Source organism: Anomaloglossus baeobatrachus, chromosome 3 (genome assembly GCF_048569485.1).
Source record: "Anomaloglossus baeobatrachus isolate aAnoBae1 chromosome 3, aAnoBae1.hap1, whole genome shotgun sequence".
Classification (NCBI taxonomy): Eukaryota; Metazoa; Chordata; class Amphibia; order Anura; family Aromobatidae; genus Anomaloglossus; species Anomaloglossus baeobatrachus.
This window is the reverse complement of record NC_134355.1, coordinates 259,140,272-259,164,993: the sequence shown is the minus strand read 5'-3', so window position 1 is coordinate 259,164,993 and position 24,722 is coordinate 259,140,272. Positions and strand designations below refer to the sequence as shown.

At 43.8% G+C, this 24,722-nt stretch overlaps 2 protein-coding genes across 4 annotated transcripts in view; one reads left to right on the top strand and one right to left on the bottom strand.

Moving 5' to 3' along the window:
• The window catches only part of PCMT1 (protein-L-isoaspartate (D-aspartate) O-methyltransferase), a 70,448-nt gene extending 50,996 nt beyond the window's left edge, over window positions 1-19,452 (top strand). Inside the window, exons 5-8 of one of the 3 annotated variants that reach the window (XM_075339814.1) lie at window positions 7,074-7,194; window positions 11,668-11,753; window positions 15,551-15,720; window positions 18,626-19,452. In XM_075339814.1, coding sequence (XP_075195929.1) covers window positions 7,074-7,194; window positions 11,668-11,753; window positions 15,551-15,720; window positions 18,626-18,638 — 390 coding nt within the window. In that variant the 3' untranslated portion in view covers window positions 18,639-19,452. Of the gene's footprint in view, window positions 1-7,073; window positions 7,195-11,667; window positions 11,754-15,550; window positions 15,777-18,625 lie in introns of all 3 variants that reach the window. The other 2 variants (XM_075339816.1, XM_075339815.1) reach the window with 2 other exon arrangements.
• Window positions 19,453-24,168: 4,716 nt separating this feature from the next.
• The window catches only part of LRP11 (LDL receptor related protein 11), a 46,849-nt gene continuing 46,295 nt past the window's right edge, over window positions 24,169-24,722 (bottom strand). The window contains exon 8 of the mRNA XM_075339813.1: window positions 24,169-24,425. Within this exon, the coding sequence (XP_075195928.1) occupies window positions 24,271-24,425 (155 nt within the window). The 3' untranslated portion in view covers window positions 24,169-24,270. The remainder of the gene's footprint in view (window positions 24,426-24,722) is intronic.

The following is a 24,722-nucleotide window of genomic DNA, read 5'->3' as shown; positions in this document are numbered from 1 at the left end:
TCAATAAGAAAGTACAATACTGTACCCACAAATGCAAACTGATAGACATGCTATATAGTATATACTGTACTGTACAATGGTATACAGTATATATGTATACAAATTTACCTCCAGAGCGGGTCAGAGCGCGGTGAAAGGACGGAACAGGAAGTGTGCACGGTGAGAATTTGCTCTTATTGCAAAGCATTGCTCTTAATCCAATTACAAATTTTTAAAAAGCTTTGCTTGTCTTCCAAAACTCTCTCAAACCAAGTTACTCTTAATCCAAGGTTCCACTGTATTCCTATAGGAGTAATGCAATACCAGAGTTCCCTTATTCATTGTTAGCATTTTAGTGTGCAGCTGTATGTATTTTGTAGTCAAAAGCAAATTAATGACCCCCACATTCATTGGTGCTGTTTATCTGATGAAGTTGTGCAAGTATAAGCACACACACGCACATCGGGCTCTGCACCCCACACACACGCACATCGGGCTCTGCACCCCACACACACGCACATCGAGCTCTGCACCCCACACACACGCACATCGAGCTCTGCACCCCACACACACGCACATCGGGCTCTGCACCCCACACACACGCACATCGGGCTCTGCACCCCACACACACGCACATCGGGCTCTGCACCCCACACACACGCACATCGGGCTCTGCACCCCACACACACGCACATCGGGCTCTGCACCCCACACACACGCACATCGGGCTCTGCACCCCACACACACGCACATCGGGCTCTGTACCGATCCCCCCACCCCCATAGGGAACACATGTAGGGAGTACATACTCACCCGTCCTCGGTCCCCGCCGCTCCTGCGCGTTCGCACGCTGTCTGTGCTCTGGACATATCAGCACAGTAGTGACGTTACCACTGTGCTGAAGAGAGCACAGACAGCGGGACAATGATGAGAAGCAGCGCTGCGCTCCCTCTCATCAGCGCTTTCAAATGTACCGGCATCTGTGATCTGTGATGCCGGTACATTTGAATGTGCGATCCTGAGCAGGGGCCCGCTGCTGGCGCTGACACCACGGCAGTTGCCGCCAGGCCCCTCCCCCAGGTCACGGACCCCACAGCAGTGCAGGGGCAGGTTACTGGAGGTGCGGGGGAATGTGTGGGAGGGTGCAGAGAAGGGGGGCGGGGCTCATCGCACTGTAGCCGCCCAGCAGGGAGGCGACATGCTGTTCCAGATTTGCATGTCAACATGGTCCTGCCCATGTTGACATGAAATGACCGAAAGCAGCAAAATCGCGGCAGGAGCGGTCACATGACCACTCTGAGCCGGGGGAGAGGGGCTGACAACAGGGCAGGTAAGTGGTCACTAACTACTTACCTGCCCCAATGTAGCCCAATAGGGTAATAAAAAAAAAAAAAGTCATAAGAAGCCGGATAACCCCTTTAAATGCCTCCACCTGTTGGATGTGCAGGTCAGTCTTTTTGATATATTTGTAATGCCTTTCTGTCTGACTGAGCACTCCACCCTTTAACCAGGCTGTGTCCGTCCTCCTTTATAGTTGGAGCCTAGCTGCCCAGACATGTAGGTTTTTAACCCAGATAGAGGCATTTCAGTTGGGGTCCTGGTATATTAAGATACACCTTGTTACCGGGCTCACATGCATTGGCCAATACATAAGCTAAATATCTTTTTTCCAATACATTGTAACTTTGGATTACGAGCATAATTTGTTCCGGGAGTCTGCTCTTAAACCAAGTTACTCTTATATTAAAGCGAATTTTCCCATAGGAAATAACTGAAACGCAGACAATTCGTTCCACAACCCAAAAATATTTACTGTATTTATACAAACTTATTACAGTAATACAAAATAATCTACTGTATTCATATAAAATCATTACAGTACACTAATACAAAATACTGTACAGTATAGTAAACATACAATACTAGTTAAACTGCACTTTACCTTGCAATAAAATTGTTGGTGTGCGAGAGGTACAGTATAAACAATGTGCTGTACTGGTTATCAATAAGAAAGTACAATACTGTACCCACAAATGCAAACTGATAGACATGCTATATAGTATATACTGTACTGTACAATGGTATACAGTATATATGTATACAAATTTACCTCCAGAGCGGGTCAGAGCGCGGTGAAAGGACGGAACAGGAAGTGTGCACGGTGAGAATTTGCTCTTATTGCAAAGCATTGCTCTTAATCCAATTACAAATTTTTAAAAAGCTTTGCTTGTCTTCCAAAACTCTCTCAAACCAAGTTACTCTTAATCCAAGGTTCCACTGTATTCCTATAGGAGTAATGCAATACCAGAGTTCCCTTATTCATTGTTAGCATTTTAGTGTGCAGCTGTATGTATTTTGTAGTCAAAAGCAAATTAATGACCCCCACATTCATTGGTGCTGTTTATCTGATGAAGTTGTGCAAGTATAAGCACACACACGCACATCGGGCTCTGCACCCCACACACACGCACATCGGGCTCTGCACCCCACACACACGCACATCGAGCTCTGCACCCCACACACACGCACATCGAGCTCTGCACCCCACACACACGCACATCGGGCTCTGCACCCCACACACACGCACATCGGGCTCTGCACCCCACACACACGCACATCGGGCTCTGCACCCCACACACACGCACATCGGGCTCTGCACCCCACACACACGCACATCGGGCTCTGCACCCCACACACACGCACATCGGGCTCTGCACCCCACACACACGCACATCGGGCTCTGTACCGATCCCCCCACCCCCATAGGGAACACATGTAGGGAGTACATACTCACCCGTCCTCGGTCCCCGCCGCTCCTGCGCGTTCGCACGCTGTCTGTGCTCTGGACATATCAGCACAGTAGTGACGTTACCACTGTGCTGAAGAGAGCACAGACAGCGGGACAATGATGAGAAGCAGCGCTGCGCTCCCTCTCATCAGCGCTTTCAAATGTACCGGCATCTGTGATCTGTGATGCCGGTACATTTGAATGTGCGATCCTGAGCAGGGGCCCGCTGCTGGCGCTGACACCACGGCAGTTGCCGCCAGGCCCCTCCCCCAGGTCACGGACCCCACAGCAGTGCAGGGGCAGGTTACTGGAGGTGCGGGGGAATGTGTGGGAGGGTGCAGAGAAGGGGGGCGGGGCTCATCGCACTGTAGCCGCCCAGCAGGGAGGCGACATGCTGTTCCAGATTTGCATGTCAACATGGTCCTGCCCATGTTGACATGAAATGACCGAAAGCAGCAAAATCGCGGCAGGAGCGGTCACATGACCACTCTGAGCCGGGGGAGAGGGGCTGACAACAGGGCAGGTAAGTGGTCACTAACTACTTACCTGCCCCAATGTAGCCCAATAGGGTAATAAAAAAAAAAAAAGTCATAAGAAGCCGGATAACCCCTTTAAATGCCTCCACCTGTTGGATGTGCAGGTCAGTCTTTTTGATATATTTGTAATGCCTTTCTGTCTGACTGAGCACTCCACCCTTTAACCAGGCTGTGTCCGTCCTCCTTTATAGTTGGAGCCTAGCTGCCCAGTCATGTAGGTTTTTAACCCAGATAGAGGCATTTCAGTTGGGGTCCTGGTATATTAAGATACACCTTGTTACCGGGCTCACATGCATTGGCCAATACATAAGCTAAATATCTTTTTTCCAATACATTGTAACTTTGGATTACGAGCATAATTTGTTCCGGGAGTCTGCTCTTAAACCAAGTTACTCTTATATTAAAGCGAATTTTCCCATAGGAAATAACTGAAACGCAGACAATTCGTTCCACAACCCAAAAATATTTACTGTATTTATACAAACTTATTACAGTAATACAAAATAATCTACTGTATTCATATAAAATCATTACAGTACACTAATACAAAATACTGTACAGTATAGTAAACATACAATACTAGTTAAACTGCACTTTACCTTGCAATAAAATTGTTGGTGTGCGAGAGGTACAGTATAAACAATGTGCTGTACTGGTTATCAATAAGAAAGTACAATACTGTACCCACAAATGCAAACTGATAGACATGCTATATAGTATATACTGTACTGTACAATGGTATACAGTATATATGTATACAAATTTACCTCCAGAGCGGGTCAGAGCGCGGTGAAAGGACGGAACAGGAAGTGTGCACGGTGAGAATTTGCTCTTATTGCAAAGCATTGCTCTTAATCCAATTACAAATTTTTAAAAAGCTTTGCTTGTCTTCCAAAACTCTCTCAAACCAAGTTACTCTTAATCCAAGGTTCCACTGTATTCCTATAGGAGTAATGCAATACCAGAGTTCCCTTATTCATTGTTAGCATTTTAGTGTGCAGCTGTATGTATTTTGTAGTCAAAAGCAAATTAATGACCCCCACATTCATTGGTGCTATTTATCTGATGAAGTTGTGCAAGTATAAGCACAACACTATTGAGAAAATAGGAGAAAAAGGTTTTCTGCACTCCGCTAATCATCAGTAGGAGAAATCGGATCCACTAGTTTAGCATATAGATAGCAGAAAAAGACTGGTGCTGTGTAGTACCTCACTACAGCATGTAATACTTTACTATTTCTCGATACAGAATACAGTTAGAAGAAAAAAAAATGTGGGATGCATTGCTAATGTGATACAAGAGTCCTTAGTCATGCTTCATGGTCAAGTACCTTCTTTATTCCACACTACACGCTTCAAGGCCGAATTGATTCTCTTAAAGGGGTACTCATGTTAATAAATTGTTTTGGCTATCATAAGAATAGGCAAGTTTGCTTCACTTTCTTGTTCTATCTATTGTCATTCTACTGCAGTGAAAACTTTTATTTTTTATAATGTACAGTTGGTTTCCATGGAGCTCTGCCACTGGTGCCTGCCCAGATCCTGGCCCAAAGTGTGCAGTTGTTACATTCCAGGCTGAGTTAACTCCTAACATACTAGTAATCTGTTATGCACATTGATTTCTATATTGCATTTAGCTGCTCACTTTCCCCCAGCATCGGCAGTTTCCAGAGCAATATCTACTATTCATGGCTGTAGCTTTCCTGAGCTGTGTGCCTGTTGTTTAAAATCCATATTATCTCTGTATGTAAATATAGTCAGAACAGTGTAGATTTAGAACAAGCACTAACAGACCGTTAATGTGTAGTGGCAGAATGAAGCTGCTCACTAGAATTGGTATTCAAGGAGGAGCATCCGCCACCCCCGAAGCAATCGGGAAGTAAAGAGACTGAACAGCTCTGAGCTGCTCAAGAGAGAACTTGAGACTACTCCTTAAATGGACTTACTGAAGAGCACAATTCTCTTGAAACACATAGCCCAGAATTAAGTACAATTGAGTCTTTAAAGAGGACCTTTCACCAGTTTTCGCATGTTAAACTCACCAAATTATAGAATAGTGGTTGCAGAGCTGTGTATCTCTACAAACACCTCTCTGTATCTATCCCAGACATTGGGAAATAATGGCCTAACAATGGGCATAGATCTGGAGTGGTATTTGTAACACTCTGCAGCTCTCATCCCGTAGCATTGACCTTGTTGGGAAAGAGGGAGAAGTGTAGAGCAGACAGTGCTGTGAGATGAAATTTGCAGCATGCCACATACACTGCCTTTGATTTGTTTAATCCATAGGGGGATTCTTCATTGAAGTGAGATGTCTCCTCATCGGGTGGGGAGCAGGACTGTGTTTCATTACAAATCGTACTGTCACATTTCTACCCTTTTCTGGGTATTTTCTTAATCTTTGTTGCAGCCCCTTTGTAATAGTGGAAAATAGCAAATTTAGGTGCCATCAATTTTACTAGCTAATATCTGCAAAGGAGAAGAGAAATAAAAAAAAAAAAAAAATCAGCTCCTCAGCCACTATTCCATGGTGTGGCCAGTTTAAAATGCTAAAACTGGTGAAATATCCTCTTTTAAAGGAGATATCACTACACCACTTAAGAATACCTATATACTACTACACATTCATGTTAAAAGTTGCTGGGCATTTTTCTTTTGTAGTGTCGGCCATAGAAACTCCTAAATAAAAGCTGTTCATTTTTGGTGATGATTGAGCAAGCAGGACTCTGACTGCCCAAACCATTGTGGCTAATAAATCAAGCAATACATACCTATATTCTCTCCAGCTCGGATCCTCTCTATCCTGCTGGATAGGCCGCTGATGGTACCGTAGATTGGTGGGGGGCCGTACTTGATGTTGTATAGACCAATATATGTGAATAATGAATAGGTCTCATTTCTCACAAAAGTGCTTTGGCCTCTTTATTGTGCGGATTAGATGGGATTCGTTAAGTCGGACTTCTACCAGTACAAGCTGCGATGCCAAAACAGCATTTTCAAGCAGTAGCGTGTATTCTGACTTTTGCACTGTGCTATACTCTCAGAATGAATGACCTTCCATTCATTAAGAGTCTTGCTGCAGTTTGTGTTACTTGTTGGTGTGTTTATCAGATTGATTTCATAGCTGGCGATATCGACTGCTTTACAGGCGGGATATAACTAAGGGTACTTTCACACTTGCGTTTTTTTCCTTCAGTCGCAATCCTCTGTTTTGGAAAACGGCGCAATCTGTTAACGGATTCTGCTGCTTCCCATAGACTTGTATGGACGACGCATTGCGACTGATGGTCCTGCGTTTCATCCGCTGGCCGACGCTCCTTTGCATCCACCGGGTGGAAAGAACGCAGCATTGTAGCGTTTTTCTGTGCTTCCCAGAGCGTAAAAAAACGCAATGTGCTAGATTCCGTCGGCATCTGTCATTTTGAGAATGGAAGCCTATGGTGGCGGAATCCGTCATTTGACGGATTCCTGTGACGGATCCGTCTTTACACAACTGCGCATGCTCAGTTGAGTAAATTGCTGATAAAAAAAAAAGCTACAACGGATTCCATTGTTTTGCAGGATCTGTCGCATGAGTTGTGCCACTATATGCAACACATCCGTTACATCCGTCACGCAACGCAATGCTACGGAAGCCGTCCAACGCAAGAGTGAAACTAGCCTACTAGGGGTAAATGGGCGTGTGAACCTCTAAAACAAGGTTTGATGAACTCGAATGCACATCACGTTAATGGTCCCAAAAAATCAATGATATATATTTTTTATATTTAGGTTGGTGCCAAGGGAAGAGTGGTAGGAATTGATCACATCAAGGAGTTAGTAGATGATTCTGTAAATAACGTGAAGAAAGACGATCCGTTGTTACTATCTTCTGGTCGGGTGAATCTTTTAGGTAAGTGTAATGTACATTTTCACTTTATGGACATAAGTGCTGTTTGTCATACATATTTAAAAGGGTAGTGTCTATAAAGGGCATATAGTCTGACCAATGATGGCAAAGACTGTAAAATTCATGTCCTACAAATCCTAGATTAAATAGCCAGGTGGTGTTTTACATCCATATTAAAGCAGGACCGGTGGTGGGGATGTGTTAACCACTTAGTTACTGCACTATTACATGCTGTCAGCCAAATGTCACTACAACTTACAGAAATCACACTGCTGCTCTGTGGCATAAATGCAAAGCTAGAAAGTAATTGCTTAATGACAACTATTTTCACCCCTTTAGAACAAGGGACAAGCCCATTTTCGTTTTTTGTGCCTTTTCTTACCCTTTCTAAGACGCACAACTTTTTTTTTTCTGTTTTTTTTTGCGTGCATTAATGTAGTTTTCTTTAACTTTATATCATTTTGGGGTACATTTTTATTGCATTTTGGGGGAAAACTGCCTTGACTGAAACTGCAGATTATTGTTTACATTTTTTTTGTCATTCTTTGAAAACTGGGAAAATTGATTTGATTTAAACCTTGGTTTTATATTTTTTCCATTTTTTTAGCCCCACTAGGAGACTTTAACCTGTAATTGTTTTATACTTGTACTATGTTCTGCAAATTATAAATTGCGGTCTACTATTGCTGATTCTCAGAGGTGTACCAACATGGCGGACATAGAGGGTGCCTTCAGCAGGCATCTGACTGTAAGGGTAACCAATTGGTTCGTCACAATTGCATTGTGGGGCAGTGGGTTCCGGTGAGTGCTCACACAGTCATTGCACGATTTAATTGCTTTTTTCAGTGATTGACAGTATCATCTAATGGTTTACCCTCTTTACGACATCCCGCTGTACAGCTCAAGTTGGAAGCAAATGTATGAAGTGGGCTCATGGGGTGAGCCTAACACATATTCGGCTGGAAATGGCTGTGTGTCACAGCCAAGACCTGCCTGTAACAATCACTGGTGGAGCGGAGTTCCGCCCACGATTGTTAACCTTTTAAATGCCACTGTCAGACTCTGACAGCGGGGTTTCACGCAACCCATTTTAAGCACCTATTGGCACACCCGTGATCACAGGTCACCGATGAGTTACTATGACATTTAGGATCTGCTGCAGACTTCCATGCTTGTCATAGCAGAGTTTCTTTGAGACCCTGCTTGTGGCCAGGCTTCAAAGGAGACTGTGATTTTCACTTTCAGTAATGCTATGACATTACCGTATATAGAACACGCAATCAGACGATCGCAGCTTCAAGTCCCCTAAGGGGACTATTTAAAAAATGTTGTAAAAAAAACCCACAAGTTTAAATCACCCCCCATTTGCCCCATTAAAAATAAAGCTAAAAAAATATACGTGGTGCCGCCGCCTTCAGAAAAGTGTGATCTATCAAAATTATTAATAAAGTCGGTAAACCCTGTAAAAAAAAAAATAAATAAATAAACGACAAAATTATGGGTTTTTTTGGGTCACTGCAACTGCACAAAAAATGCTTTAACAAGCGATCAAAAAGTCCTATCTATCCCAAAATGGTATCTTTGTTTCACCCCACAGAAAAATAAGCCCTCACACAGTTCCATCGACCAAAAAATGAAAATCTTTTGGGTCTTCAGAAAACACGACACAGGAGGGGATTTTTTCCACAATTTCTCCCCATTTTTTTTTTCTTTTTACCTGTTTTACCTTAAATAATGTGGTAAAATTGTCATTCAAAAGTGCAATCGTCCAGCAAAAAAAAAACAAACAAGCCCTCATATGTTTGTGGCCTAAAAAAATAAAAAAAGATATGGCTCTGAGAAGAAGGGAAGGAAAAAAAATGAAAGACAAAGACAAATTGGCTGCGTTGCACGGAAAATTGCTTGAGTCTCCCATTGACTTCCATTATACTCGGGTACTCGAGTCGCGCCCATCCAAGCACCAAACTGCTCGTTAAAGTACCAAGCATGGTAGTGCTCGCTCATCTTTCCCACCAAGCCTTGAGACGTCCTTACTGTCCATTATAGTATGTCGGACAGCAACAGGATATAAAACCAATGGGTAGTAGTTGCTACTGCAAAACACTGTAGATTCCTTAAAGCTGCTAGATTCAGTTGGTCATTGACAACCTACTCTGTGACTACTGAACCTTCTTTTTGGCCAAGCAATGTATTGTGGAGTCTATTGGCAGTGTAAGAAGGGCTATTTAAGACTGTGATTGTGAGGCAAAGATTGCTCCAGGTGCCAAATGCTATAGCTACTCAATTTTAGCTTTCCACCCCCACTGTTAAATGATCCAGAGTGGTTGGGTTGCTGCTGGGATATTTTATGCTGGATTTTAGCAATAAGCAGAAAAAAGGGCAAAGTGTAATTGGCTCAGTATTATCTTAATGTACAATATATGAATATATGTGCTTGGGGGATAAATGACTTGGAGTGTGAACGGTCCACAGGGGAGGGGGCGTGAAATATATGCTTTGCCTGGGCGGTGGCAACCCACGCTATACCATTGACTGCAATGATCCTTGGCTTAGGATATATTCATAGCACAATAGTAGCCTCAGTTTCATGCATATGTTATGAAATCATATGATGTATTGTATACCACTGTATAGGCATAAATCACCCTTAGGCTCTGTTGTACTGCAGTCATGCCCCACAAAGTCAGCCTCTGGCCTACAGTTCACTGAATGAGTGGGCACAGAGGAGATCCTGAGCACTCATTACAAGAATCCCCATAGTGTTAGGGTGCAGAGGATATGATCGAGGAGTGGTCCTTAAATCCTGGATCATTTCACAGGGCACGGAATACTGGGTGGGAAGTGGACATAGTGCAAACTCCAGGCACAGAAGAAGGAAAACCCCAGAGGAGTACTGCAGATTGTGCCACTGACCAGACTGATACAGAGAGACCCTTCATAATGCCTGCCTCATCATCATGAATGTTATGTTACTATGTGATCCCTCGAACTATCACTACTGTGTGTGGTGTGCCTGCTTCCCTGCCAGTGTGTGACAGCATAAGTGATGCCAGCTTGGAGCGGCTAGTTAAAGCAGTTCTGCAGACCACCTTATTGGGTATTCTCATGATAATTGCATCTCTGAGCTCTGCAGTCATCCTCTTTTAAAGTAGTATGAGAAAAACAGTCTCATGCACAGAAATGTGTCCTAAGGGGGAGGACGACGCTTGCTCTCCTTTATCAGTAAAATGCCCAAAATATTATTGCATGTCATGACAGGCGCTAAGCATGTAATAGGAGTCTGCAACTGTAGATGTTATTTCTTATGTAATTGAGCTGTGTCATAGCTACCTCAGACACAATCCTCAAGACAAGTAGGTCTGATAAGAGGATGTGTGCAACGTATCTGGCCGCGTGACGCACAATCTGTCACCCGGGCACTACTCGCTGTCCATGAGAAGCGGTAATTTATGCCATCAGCCTGCCCACACCATGCTGCCATTTCCCTTTTGGCCCTGCCTTTTGGGTCATGTTAAATGTGTTTTTGAATGAAACAGAAAATTGAGCGTCATTTAAATTGGCAAATAATTCAAAATAGTTTGATTAATCTCACAGCCCTAAATAAATACTCAGTCAGATTCCCTCCATACATTTGCAGTTCAATTGGCCATTCCACCATTAAAGCACCACTACAGTTGTTTTGTTTTTTTTTCTAAGTGCTGGAGTGGTGCTTTTCATGTAAGGTCCCTGACCCTACACTTATACTCACCCTCCGGCGTCTTCGCTTTTTATCGATAACGCTCTGGTCTCGTGGCACCATCTTGTGACCACAATTTCTCACTCGCCAGATGTTGCGTCACAGTCTGTTAATGCAAATCTATGAGAGATAGAAAAATGCTTCCATTGACTTGTATTGAGTTTTGATCTTTGGCTTGAGAGAGAGTGCGCGCTGGGTATGTGTACAAGCTCAGACATCAGAAAGCTCAGACATCAGAGGGCGAGCGCTGCATATGTGTGCAAGCCCATACATGAGAGAGAGAGAGCTGGGTAGGTGTACGATCCCATATCATAGGGAAAAAGCACTGGGTATTGGTACGATGCAATACATGAGAGAGCGATGGGTATGTGTGTGAGCCCATACAAGAGAGAGAGCGCAGTGTGTGTGTGTGTGTGTGTGTGTGTGTGTGTGTGCACGCGCGCCCATACAAGAGAAAGTGCTGGGTATGTGTACGAACCCATACATGAGAGAGAGAGTTGGGTATGTGTACGAGCTCATACACGAGAGAGCGCTGCGTATGTGTGAGCTAGTACAAGAGAGCGTGCTGGGCATGTGTGTGAGCCAGTACAAGAGAGCATGCAGGGTTTGTGTGCAAGCCCTTACACGAGAGCGTGCTTGGCATGTGTGTGAACCCTGCTCGTGAATCAGTTGTGTGGTCAGTACAACAGACGACAGCCTGATGTGATCTTCTTATGTCGTGTTTTTGTGTGTGTCTATAGTTGGCGATGGAAGAATGGGTTATCTTGAAGAAGCACCATATGATGCTATTCACGTTGGAGCCGCCGCACCAGTTGTACCACAAGCTGTAAGTACTTTATTCTTCTAGTCTTTGGTAAATATATTGCTCTGTACAATCTTTGGCTGTAAAGAAGAATCTGAAAATGGATTGTTAGTTATTTCTCTCACACGTCAGGAGATGTAGCTTTCATCCTAGGAGCTGAGAAATTACCATTTGAGTTCGCTCAGAGGAACTTACAAAGTTTATTGTACATTCGAAAACATGATGTATAAATAGGAGGACATGTAATCCTGTGAGGTTTTCTCTTAAAGGGAAGGTATCGTCAAAAAAAAAAAATATAATAACTGAAAAAATGTAAAGTAATAATGTTTAAATGTTTTGTTTAAATATTATTATTTTTTTTTAATTGTGCAAAATATAAAAAAAAAATTAAAAAGTTTGATATTTCCACTGTTAAACACTAGGGGGAGCAGCTTCTGAAATCCTACTGAATTTCCACTGTATAAAAAGCTCAGATTACAGCCTGCCGTAAAGTGGGCGGAGTCTGCTCTCCTGTGTGTGATGGCACGCCTCCCCCCTCCTAATCTGAGTGTTTACAACAGATAACAGAGAATGACATGTAAGGACACAGTGCACAGCCATTTTCCTGGTGACCAGAAATGTCTAAAGTGTCACCAAGGACAGCAGGAGTATCACACAGGAGAGAATTAGATACATGGCTCTGCAGACAGTATCACGCAGGATGGGATTAGATACACGGCTCAGCAGACAGTATCACACAGGATAGGATTAGATACACGGCTCTGCAGACAGTATCACACAGGATAGGATTAGAGACACAGCTCAGCAGACAGTATCACACAGGAGAAGATTAGATACACAGCTCAGCAGACAGTATCACACAGGATAGGATTAGATACACAGCTCAGCAGACAGTATCACACAGGATAGGATTAGATACACAGCTCAGCAGACAGTATCACACAGGAGAGGATTAGATACACAGCTCAGCAGACAGTATCACACAGGAGAGGATTAGATACACGGCTCAGCAGACAGTATCACACAGGAGAGGATTAGATACACAGCCCTGCAGACAGTATCACACAGGAGAGGATTAGATAAACAACCCTGCAGACAGTATCACCGGTACACACAGGTACTCACATGCAGTCGCGCGCGCACACACACACACACACACACACACACAATCACCCCTGAAGGGGACCTTGTGCGCCACACACACACACACACACACACAAAATCACCCCTGATGGGGACCTTGTGCCACACACACACACACACACACACACCTTTCACATCATTCCTCCCTGTGACCTCCGGTGGGCGCTCCAGGCAGCTGTGCTGCATGCCATCCTCCCCTGCGTCCGGCTTACACTCACACATCCGATCGCTTACACTCACACATCCGATCGCTTACACTCACACATCCGATCGCATACACTCACACATCCGATCGCATACACTCACACATCCGATCGCATGCACTCACACATCCGATCGCATGCACTCACACACACTCACGATATCGCACATACCTGTACAATCGCGCGCACACACTCACAATATCCGGAGATATCACATGCTTCCCATGTGATCCTCTCGCAGGTCCTGGAAGCTCACTGCACAGCATCGCAAGCGCTGACACACACTCACAATCACCCCTGATGGGGACCTTGTGACACACACACACACACACAGCAGTGGCGGGCAGAGCTGGGGGAGCTGCGGCAGCGGGCAGAGCGGGGACTTGGGAGAACGGAGGGAGGGGGTGTCATTGGAGAGGGTAACGGCGGGGGGAGGGGTGGCGGCAGTAGCTGGGGCAGAGCAGGGGCTGGGGAGAACGGAGAGATGGGATGTCATCGGAGACAGTAACGAGGGGAGGGGAGGCGGCCCGTGCTCACACATCCCGGCGGGTGACAGGGGTAATAAAGTGGGGCAAACAGCACACGCTGTGAGCTCCACAATGATGGCGCTGGTCTCCTCCCTCTGTTGTGTTCTGGACAGCCCAGGGGGCGCGTCCAGGTCACAGCAGACGCCCACTGTAACGTACTTCATGGGGTCGGAGCGCGACTATCAGAGTCTATGCACAGGGGCTGCCATAAAGGAAGGAGTTACTGTCGTTACACACACACACAGCAAATCCAGCATGGCAGCCCCCAGTGCCTCCAGTAAAATAAGAATTACATAAAAACTAAATAAGCTGCGATTTTCATTTTGTATTAGAAATACTTGATTTCCTAATCACTATTTTTAATACAAAAATAAAAAACCGCGATACCTTCCCTTTTTAAGCTTACCATTGATAGAGGCATTTACCTACTTGTATCAACTGATTAACAGCAACAAGTGTCGAGGAGCACTCGTAAAATATTGAAGTGTTCTTTCAAGTTTTTAAATGTTAACACAAGAAATTTTGCTATTCTTATTAAAAATCTCAATTGAGATCATGCCAGCTTGGTTCCCCCCCCGCTCTTCACATGCTGCAGAAACCAAGCTGCTTCTACAAGCTGCATAGAGGAGCGTGCTGTTCACCATCAGTACAACCATGCCACGGAGCACTCCTGGAGAAACAAAATGTGGCCCATGTGTGGTGAACATACCTGGTGCTTTCCTTAACATACCTGGTGCTTTCCTTATGACGTATCCTACTACTGTTTCTTGGCATCGCCAGCAACAGGGGCAGTGCAGGGGGTGGGAGTGAGTACAGCGCTCTTCGTAGCATTGATTGCAGCAGCTGAGTCCAGTGCTGGATATTACACTGTATCCACACTCATTCCATCCACATTAGAGAACCAGAGGGCTCATACCCAGGGTTGTTCCGTGCGAGTGAGACATTAGACCAATATTCTGTCCTTCCAGTGCGTTTTCTCAGGTTCAATACTGCACAAAGGCTAGAAATGTAAAGGTGGTGTCACAGCGACAACGACATCGCTGCTAAGTCGCCATTTTCTGTGACGTAGCAACGACCTCAACAGCGATGTCGCTGTGTGTGACACATAACAACGATTAGACCCCTGCTGCGAAATCGCTGCTCGCTCCTGAATATTCCAGGTCATTTTTTGATCGCTGCTATCCCGCTGCACCATGATGATAAGCTCAGCATCCTTGTGTTTGACACCGCAGCAGCGACGGTCGCGACGACGCTGAAGGCAGTGACGTAGGACTGAAGGCAGGACAAGGCCGTGTTTTTGCGGTGTATTTTACAACGCCCCTACGACTCCGATTGGTGGTTACAACAGCGTTCCGATTGGGTACCTCGCCGAAGGCGTTACAGTGATTTCATTCTTTAAGTTCCATTCTTTGTTCCACGTAGTAGATTGTCTGGTGTCGCTAGTGTGTCGTTCTTTGTGGATCTGAATGAAATGAAATAGAATGAATGAAAGCACTACTGCGTCTTCCTTTGTTTGGCACGCTCACCCAATCAGGCGCCGCTGTAGTGATCACCAATTGGAATAGAGGGGCGTGAAAAAAGGCAACACAAAGGCGCTGTAGCAATCACCAATCGGAACAGAGGGGCGTGAAAAGAGGCAACGCAAAACATGTCTAGGGGTAAACACCACGCCTCTATCAAGGTCTGAGTCGTCGCATAGCGACGTGTGTGACACCGCACAACGACCGTCGAGGTCGCTATGATCGCTGCTCCGTCGCTGCTTAAAATTACATGTTTGACAGCTTACTAGCGATCATCTAAGGTCGCTGTTAAGTCACAGGAAATGGTGACTTAACAGCGACGTCATTGTCGTTGTGTGTGAACCCAGCTTAAGTGTTTGGGGCACTGAGGCTCTTAAAATTGCACTTGTTTCTATCTTATTTATTTATCCTGTGATTTGCTTTTCCAGCTTATAGATCAGCTTAAACCTGGAGGAAGATTAATCCTACCTGTCGGACCTGCCGGAGGAAACCAAATGTTGGAGCAATACGATAAGTTAGAAGACGGAAGTGTCAAAATGAAACCTCTGATGGGGGTGATCTATGTGCCTTTAACAGACAAAGAAAAGCAATGGTCAAGGTGGAAGTGATTTTCTGTCCCACTCTTTCTCCCTCCAGTTACACACAAGGTGAAAGGTCTGGATATTAGCAGATGACTGGAACGACTGCATTTGCTGCTGTCACTGCTTTCTGCTACTTCCATACCATTTAACACTAATGTATGATGAATTGTTACCCCTATCCTACAACACCTACAAATAAATGGTGTGCATGGCTTTTGGAAAGCAAAGGGCCCACATGCTAGTCAGCAATATTTGCCAATCTTTTATAGCTCTGCCTTTTTTTCTTGCAACATGTTTTTATTTAATTCAGCATTTGGTCTCACAGCTACATTTGCATTGTTTTTACCTGCGTATAAAAGAACCATATTCAGTGTTAAATGGCTCCTGTCTATATGTGGTTCATTGGGATTTGTAATTTATAAGCAATTTATTTATTTTTCAAAGAGCGATAATACAATAAGTATATTATAGATATGTAAAATAGTTTAGCCATTCTGGAATAAAAAGCATTAAATATGTCTTCCAAATAATCAATATGTCCTAAGAAAAGGGGGGAGAAGACAAGTTATATTCTCGCGCCAGCTAAACTTCCCTCTTATGTGTCTATTTATTCAGTAACAGGTATGAGTGCCATATGCAGAAATATACATATCAGTCAGGATATTATTGGTTGTCCGAGAACTCTTCTGCCATACTCGATCCACTTGTGCACACAAATCATCCACATTACCAGTTGAGAGCTTTCTTGGCAATCGGGGTCTAATGATGTCCCGGATGTGTTCAGTGCTCAAAGGGAGACTAATCTGGAGATGCTGCACGCCATTGGAGCAGGTTTATGGCATGTAGGCTGCACACAGCCGCACAAGTAACACACGACCTGGCAATGACACATTAAAGGCTCTCCTGGAACATTGAGGAGAAATAGCCATACCACTTGGTTCACAGCCAAATCAATGTAACGTCGAGCTGTTAGTGATGGTTGTCTGGCAACTATATATTACACCACACCATAATCCTGGGAAATGGACTGGTGGGATGTTCCCTTATGAAGCCCTCTTCACTGACGTTACGCCACCCGTCTTAGAGACTATAATGGTGCACGTGTAGATTGCATTGGAGGTCTATCTTGTTTAGCTGTGATTCCCGCTTTTGTCTGGCTGCAGTGACAGTGTAGCACTCCTGCTCTCGTGCTTGGGCTATTCTAATTCTCCATTTGCATGGTCCTGTCTGCCCGTAAATTGTAGGTTTTTTTCAACCAGAAGAGAGGTATTAGTTTGGTAGGGACCCAACAAAAAGAGGTTGGCTACCAGGTTCATCAAAAATTGGCTATTTTGTGTATCTAAATTTTAGCATGTTTTTCATAGCAGTAATGCATGGTTATATTCCCATGTTCATTGTTCCACATGTTTTAACACTACAGAGTGCAACGGTGTCCTTTTTGTTACTATGTTGTTGTGAATGCAGTGATAACCAGAGGGCAAAGCCATGAAGAAGCCTTCACAAGGGAATTTCATGGTGGTCCTACTTTTGGGATTATCGTGTGGGATGGCATCATTTAGCGCAGCCAGGCTTGGCTGAGCTTCACGTTTTCTATAGCTTTATAGTATGCTGCCCAAAGATTGGACTGCATGTACGCGAGTTTCTCATTAAGGCTGCTTTCACACTAGGTTTTTTTAACATCCGTCATGAACGTTTTTTTAACGCAAAAACGGATCCAGTGCAAATGCGTTTTCATTTCAATGCATTTGCAATGGACTCGCGTCATCATGCGTTCACCTGCGTTTGCGTGCGTTATAGTAAGGATCCAGCGACTTGCAGTTTTTTAACTTTTTTCAAAAACGCTACTTGTAGCGTTTTTGAGCTGCTTCCAAATACTACAAATTGCTGGATCCTGACTAAACAGCATGCAAACGCATGTGAACGCTGGCATTCTGATAGACAAGATCCTGCTTGCTCTACTGAGCATGCCCAGAAACCAGCCTGGTGTGATCAGTCCCTTTCTCCACCTCCCTCCCTCCCTCTCTCTCCACTCTCCCCCGCCTGAGAGCGGAGGACGCTCGTAACCAAGGTAAACATCGGGTAACCGCGGTCTTAGTTACCCGATGTTTATCTTGGTTACATGTGCAGGGAGCAGGCAGCCGCCTCCTAGCAGCTGCAGACGCTCGTAACCAATGTAAAGATCGGGTATCCAAGCAAGTTACCCAATGTTTACCTTGGTTACGAGCCTCCGCAGCTCGGCTCCCAGTATTTCACGTTCAGTTCCACTGACTCCCGATCACATGACTACATTGCCCGCCTATAAACTTAAAGTGACAGTATCCTGCAAAATAACACATGCGTTTGCTTGCGTTTTTTTGCTGTAAAGCAGGATCCGCTTTTGCAGCAAAAAAAGTTCATGATGCATGTTAAAGAAAGGTAGTGTGAAAGCAGCCTGAGGTGTAAGCTAATAATTGACAAAACTGGCATCAAGCTGGGACCCCATTTTAATATGACAAACACTAGCTACTTCTGAGTTAGAATCCAGCAGACGTTTACTTGCACAGGAGCATTTAAGATTTCAGTTTTGGAGGTACACTTTAAGTAGAGCATAAAAATAACAATTTATCTTCTGGACATAATTTTTAGCTTTAATCCAATTGGACCGTCTAGAGGTACAATATAATGGCAATGGATATTTCAATGTAAGAAAATGTATTTCACTGTGGTCCCAAATGCTGCAATTAAGAAAACATGTCACTTGAGATAAGCCTCCAGTTTGCTACGCGGCACATTATTTATTCTGCTCTGCATCACTTTTGTGTTGTCTCTTAATAAGATACTTACTATAACAAGCTTTTACTTTGTTGCTTTGCTTTTCTCCATGTTCTTTCCTGGCACACCTCCCAGTAGCAAAGCTTTCTAATTCCCTTTTTGTCTTTTCAGGGATGAATTGTAACAGCTCCATCACTCCGATCCAAACATAGTGTTATGGTGTGGTGCTCTCCTGCACCTCCAAAAGCTTCTTCAGACTCATCGGCAGTGCAGCTTCTTCTGGATTTTTGTTTTCCCCCTGCTGAATTGGCATGGAAGTTGTTTCGTTTTGTTTGTTTAGTTTTTTTTCTTTTTCTTTTTTTTTTTTTTCCTTTTGGCTTTTAAAAATATTGTTAAACTGTGCAGATCACATTTGAAATATTCTAATTTAAGATCTCCTTATTTTTGTTTATGGGTTTGAAAGTGTCGGAGTGTTTGACCGACAATGCAGATACTCAATATTGCGAACTATAAAAAAAAAAAAGCACTTATTTTGTTTTAATTTCTGGATACATATAATGTCAGCATCACTGTATCGTCTTCAGACCGCCACCAAATGACACTACAATGCATAACGTCAAGTTTCCGCTAAATGCTGCTAAACATATACAACTGAGCTTTTTGACGTGGTGTCGTAGAATAGCATGTGGACGCAGTCAGCAGCTTAATCTTACCACCGGGATATATTTCTGTCCTTTCTAGTCTCTGTGCCACCAGGTCATGACACTCATAGCCCAGTGCATCAGAGCCAGCTGTAGACTACTTGGAACGATGCTGGTCATATCCAACACATACGAAATAGTTTTCATTGGTAACACTTGGCAGCCTCTGCTACATCCGAGCTTTTTCTGTTGCTGCAGTTTATAGATCACTGCTGTGTACAGCACGTGCTGTGTAAACCATATTCTCAAACAGTTTATGCAGTTACGCTTTGCCAAATAAAGTACAAAACCCCAAAATGCGCCTGTACGTCTTTTGTCTTAATGCTAAAGGCTGTGACATGAATGCGGTTCACGGCATGAAAATAGAGACAAATTATTGTTCTGCCTGTCAGCTCAGAAGTCATAACCTACATGTTAATTCCCCCTTGTACAGTAGATGCTGTTGTCTATGGAACAGGTGCTAAATTTGAGAAAACTGCTGGATTCTGGCACAGCACGTCTAGGTGTCACGTACTCGTATAACCCTTAATTTAGACATTATCACAGGGAGAATCTGACTGGCACATAACAGTTTAGTATTCAGGTTTGCTGGAAGTACTGTAAAGGCAGAGTACAACAAAGCAAACCTTCCATCAAGAAATGGCAGAACACCATCTGCTCGCTACAGGGAAAACCGCATTGGGAACTGCTCAAAGCGCTTCCAGTTATGATTACCTCTGATTGTGAGGAAGTGTACCTAAAATATCGGGGCGTTGGAGAACTGTAACAGTGTGTTCTCCTCTACCAGATGGGATGCAGGTATTCTTCTCAATAGGGTTTACACAAATAACCCCAGAAGTGATCATCTGTGGCCGAGATTTCGGAAACAAATCTGTCACGTGGGGCTACAGTAAGTTGTTCACACTTTTCATGCAATGGATTCGGTTTTCAGTGAGACAGAAAGATATTTACTATTTAGACGGCTGCCCCAGCACTTGACATAAAACCACAGCTCAGATGTTCACTTTAGACCATTGATGATCACCCTGGTCTGTTCGGTGAATGTGGTTGGATGTTACTGTCCTATGACTGCACATGGGAACACTGATAATCTATAGGAGAAATGGAAGTAAATAAGTTCATCTGTTTCCTTATCTTCAGTGCAGTAATGAAAGGTGACCTTTGGCGCATTATTGCCAGCCCGGAACATTCTATGAATATAAATGGGAATAGTTGGAACATTTCTGCAGTACTGATAGAAATGGAAACGTAAATGTAGACATATCTCTGGTGTAAGAACTGTCCCCTGTGTACACACAATCCCTACACGTCATGTATGACCTGTGTATGCATGAAGAGTAGCAGACCATGCCCACTGTACATTAAACATGGGCAAGTGGAGCAAAGAGGTCTGGTTTGCAGGTCAATGTCCTCTTTACCTATTTACAAATATACAAATCTGAGGGAAAAAATCATTTCCAGTAGGAGAACAGATGGTGAGTTTCTAGTATTTCAAGAAAATGTGACATGAGGAAGAAATGGAATAAAAATTAGATGTAACCTATAGTCATGCATATTACTCCCCCACGCTCCAGTGGTCCCGGCTTCCTGCACTGATGGTATTTTGTCTATATGCACCTGAATGCTGTAACCCCTTATTGGCAGTCACGTACGGTACATGTATGTATTAATGATGAACGCGCACTAAAATGCTCGAGAGTACTCGGGATCAAGCAGGTCTGACGGGGTCGACTCAAGTAACGAGTATAATGGAAGTCAACTATTGGGCAGTTTGGCTCTCTGCCCACATACAGCCATATACAGGATTTACTGCTGGGGATGGTGTTTTTTCTTATGTTTTTACACACCGCATCCAAACGTGATTTTACCCCCAGTAAGAGTCATTGAGATGTAAGCAGCTCTCCCTGGGGGTACTGGCTCCCAGTTTTGGTCTCTGCCCACATACAGCCAGCCATAAGCAGAGCATTTCCGGGAGAGGGTGGGATTTTTTTTCTTTTTTCTACACACAGCATCCCAACACATTGTTTTTACCTCCAAGCAGAGACTGCTAGCGGCTCTCACTGGGGTGTCGGCTCCCATCATTCAGTGAAGGGAGCCGGCGCTTTGTATTGGATTGTTCACAAACTATGCATCTGAGCGTACCCAATGCTTGATCGAGTGTCGAGCACGCTTGCTCGCTCATCATTGGTCATAATTGCCACGGAGGCTATAAGGACTGGCTGTATAGACGGCACATCATCGCTGCTAAAAGTGACTAGAGACCAGGGGACACAGGAGAATAGATTCCCCAGCACAAGGGCTAAAACTCTCACCAGTCTCATCTGAAACTTGCGGTTGGGATTCGCACTGCTCATCTGTATTGGGTAGGAGCATAATAGTTTCCTTCTCTTGACATGCACTAGTCCGATCTAGTACATGCTGCCATTTTTTTTTTCCCTACGGATCATCTGTCTATTAGAAAAAAAAAAATGTTGGTGTGCACTGGAACATCAGTTACTATTGGATTAGTGTGCCGTCCATTGGTCAAATAGCACACTCAGCAAAAATGACAGTGTGCATCCACCCTAAGGTCCATCAAAACTGGAGATACATTATAAATTGAAAGGAGCAAGGAATCAAAAATGTGATTTCTAGTGATGAGTGGGCATTACTGTGCTTAGTACTCATAATAAGCTGTTGGATGCTTGGATGGGCGCAACTTGGGTACCCGAGTATAACGGAAGTCTATGGAGAACTTAAGCATTTTTCCTGGAATTACGCTTGAGTCACCCATTGACTTCCATTATACTCAGGTGCTTGTGTTGCGCCCATCCGAGCTTCACCGGGTTGTTATGAGTCTAAGCATGGCAGTGCTCACTCAGCACTAGTGGTTTGTAAATGCATGATGAGCTTTTTAGTCATCTCAGACATGTTCTAAATCCAATGCTGAAAATCCACAGAAATATTGCAGTAAACACTGATCTTCAGGCATTTCTAATGTAACTTGGTAAAAAAAAAAAGGTGCATGAAAGTCTAAGCTTTTGCCACCGATAAAACTGTAATCAAGTTTTTCATCAGTGACCAATATTCTGGCACCTGAACCCAAAGTAATAAGCTGGTATAGCATATAGAGCTCCATTACATCAGAACGTACACTTCTGAGCGCTGACCTCCTTCAATCCCCTTTATATACAGTTAAGTCCAGAAATATTTGGACAGTGACACAATTTTCACGAGTTGGGCTCTGCATGCCACCACATTGGATTTGAAATGAAACTTCTACAACAGAATTCAAGTGCAGATTGTAACGTTTAATTTGAAGGTTTGAACAAAAATATCTGATAGAAATTGTAGGAATTGTACACATTTCTTTACAAACACTCCACATTTTAGGAGGTCAAAAGTAATTAGACAAATAAACCAAACCCAAACAAAATATTTTTATTTTCAATATTTTGTTGCGAATCCTTTGGAGGCAATCACTGCCTTAAGTCTGGAACCCATGGACATCACCAAACGCTGGGTTTCCTCCTTATTAATGCTTTGCCACGCCTTTACAGCCGCAGCCTTCAGGTCTTGCTTGTTTGTGGGTCTTTCCGTCTTAAGTCTGGATTTGAGCAAGTGAAATGCATGCTCAATTGGGTTAAGATCTGGTGATTGACTTGGCCATTGCAGAATGTTCCACTTTTTTGCACTCATGAACTCCTGGGTAGCTTTGGCTGTATGCTTGGGGTCATTGTCCATCTGTACTATGAAGCGCCGTCCGATCAACTTTGCGGCATTTGGCTGAATCTGGGCTGAAAGTATATCCCTGTACACTTCAGAATTCATCCGGCTACTCTTGTCTGCTGTTATGTCATCAATAAACACAAGTGACCCAGTGCCATTGAAAGCCATGCATGCCCATGCCATCACGTTGCCTCCACCATGTTTTACAGAGGATGTGGTGTGCCTTGGATCATGTGCCGTTCCCTTTCTTCTCCAAACTTTTTTCTTCCCATCATTCTGGTACAGGTTGATCTTTGTCTCATCTGTCCATAGAATACTTTTCTAGAACTGAGCTGGCTTCATGAGGTGTTTTTCAGCAAATTTAACTCTGGCCTGTCTATTTTTGGAATTGATGAATGGTTTGCATCTAGATGTGAACCCTTTGTATTTACTTTCATGGAGTCTTCTCTTTACTGTTGACTTAGAGACAGATACAACTACTTCACTGAGAGTGTTCTGGACTTCAGTTGATGTTGTGAACGGGTTCTTCTTCACCAAAGAAAGTATGCGGCGATCATCCACCACTGTTGTCATCCGTGGACGCCCAGGCCTTTTTGAGTTCTCAAGCTCACCAGTCAATTCCTTTTTTCTCAGAATGTACCCGACTGTTGATTTTGCTACTCCAAGCATGTCTGCTATCTCTCTGATGGATTTTTTCTTTTTTTTCAGCCTCAGGATGTTCTGCTTCACCTCAATTGAGAGTTCCTTAGACCGCATGTTGTCTGGTCACAGCAACAGCTTCCAAATGCAAAACCACACACCTGTAATCAATCCCAGACCTTTTAACTACTTCATTGATTACAGGTTAACGAGGGAGACGCCTTCAGAGTTAATTGCAGCCCTTAGAGTCCCTTGTCCAATTACTTTTGGTCCCTTGAAAAAGAGGCGGCTATGCATTACAGAGCTATGATTCCTAAACCCTTTCTCCGATTTGGATGTGAAAACTCTCATATTGCAGCTGGGAGTGTGCACTTTCAGCCCATATTATATATATAATTGTGTTTCTGAACATGTTTTTGTAAACAGCTAAAATAACAAAACTTGTCACTGTCCAAATATTTCTGGCCCTGACTGTAGCAGCAAGTTCATAATAAAGATATTTAATATTATCAGACCACTAGTGGGGAATGTGGAAAGTTTTAGTATCACCTAAAGGGTTACATACACATTAATTTTTCGATCCACAATGACATTTATCCAAAGAACAGTATAGTAATATGCTTACATTTACTTTCCTCTCATTACCACATAAAGAGAAACAAAAAATGAGGATATGGTCCCTTTAATTATTCCAAGTATTTTCAGATTTCGGGTGTATGGACAATAAGTTAAGGTATGCAGGGGCCGGAAAACAGAGGGGCACAAGCGTTACAGATACATGCCATTTATCAGATAGTCCGACTCTTCAGAAGTTAATGGACGAGCCTTCTTCAGCTTCTGTCTCACCAGCTGGAGACGACAAACCACCATCAACAGCAGCAAAGAAGTAATCGCCAAACCGAGGGCCAATGGCAAAACCGCTCCTGAAAGCAAACACAAATACTGTATGGGAAATCTACTTTTTATAATGTTCTGTTTTTACATTGTTGAAACAGCAAATGAAAAATATCGCGGCAAAAACCGTAGCATGCGCACAGGGCTTGAGACTTAAAGGAATATTCCCTTCTCCAAGATCCTATCTCAATATGTAGTAGGTGTAATAATATTAGCAAATACCTCCAATTAGGCCCCTTTCACACTGCGTTTTGCCTTGCGTTTAGTGGTCCCGTCGGGGCATCCGTCTGAACACCCCCCCCCACACCCCGCAAAGCGTGTTTCTG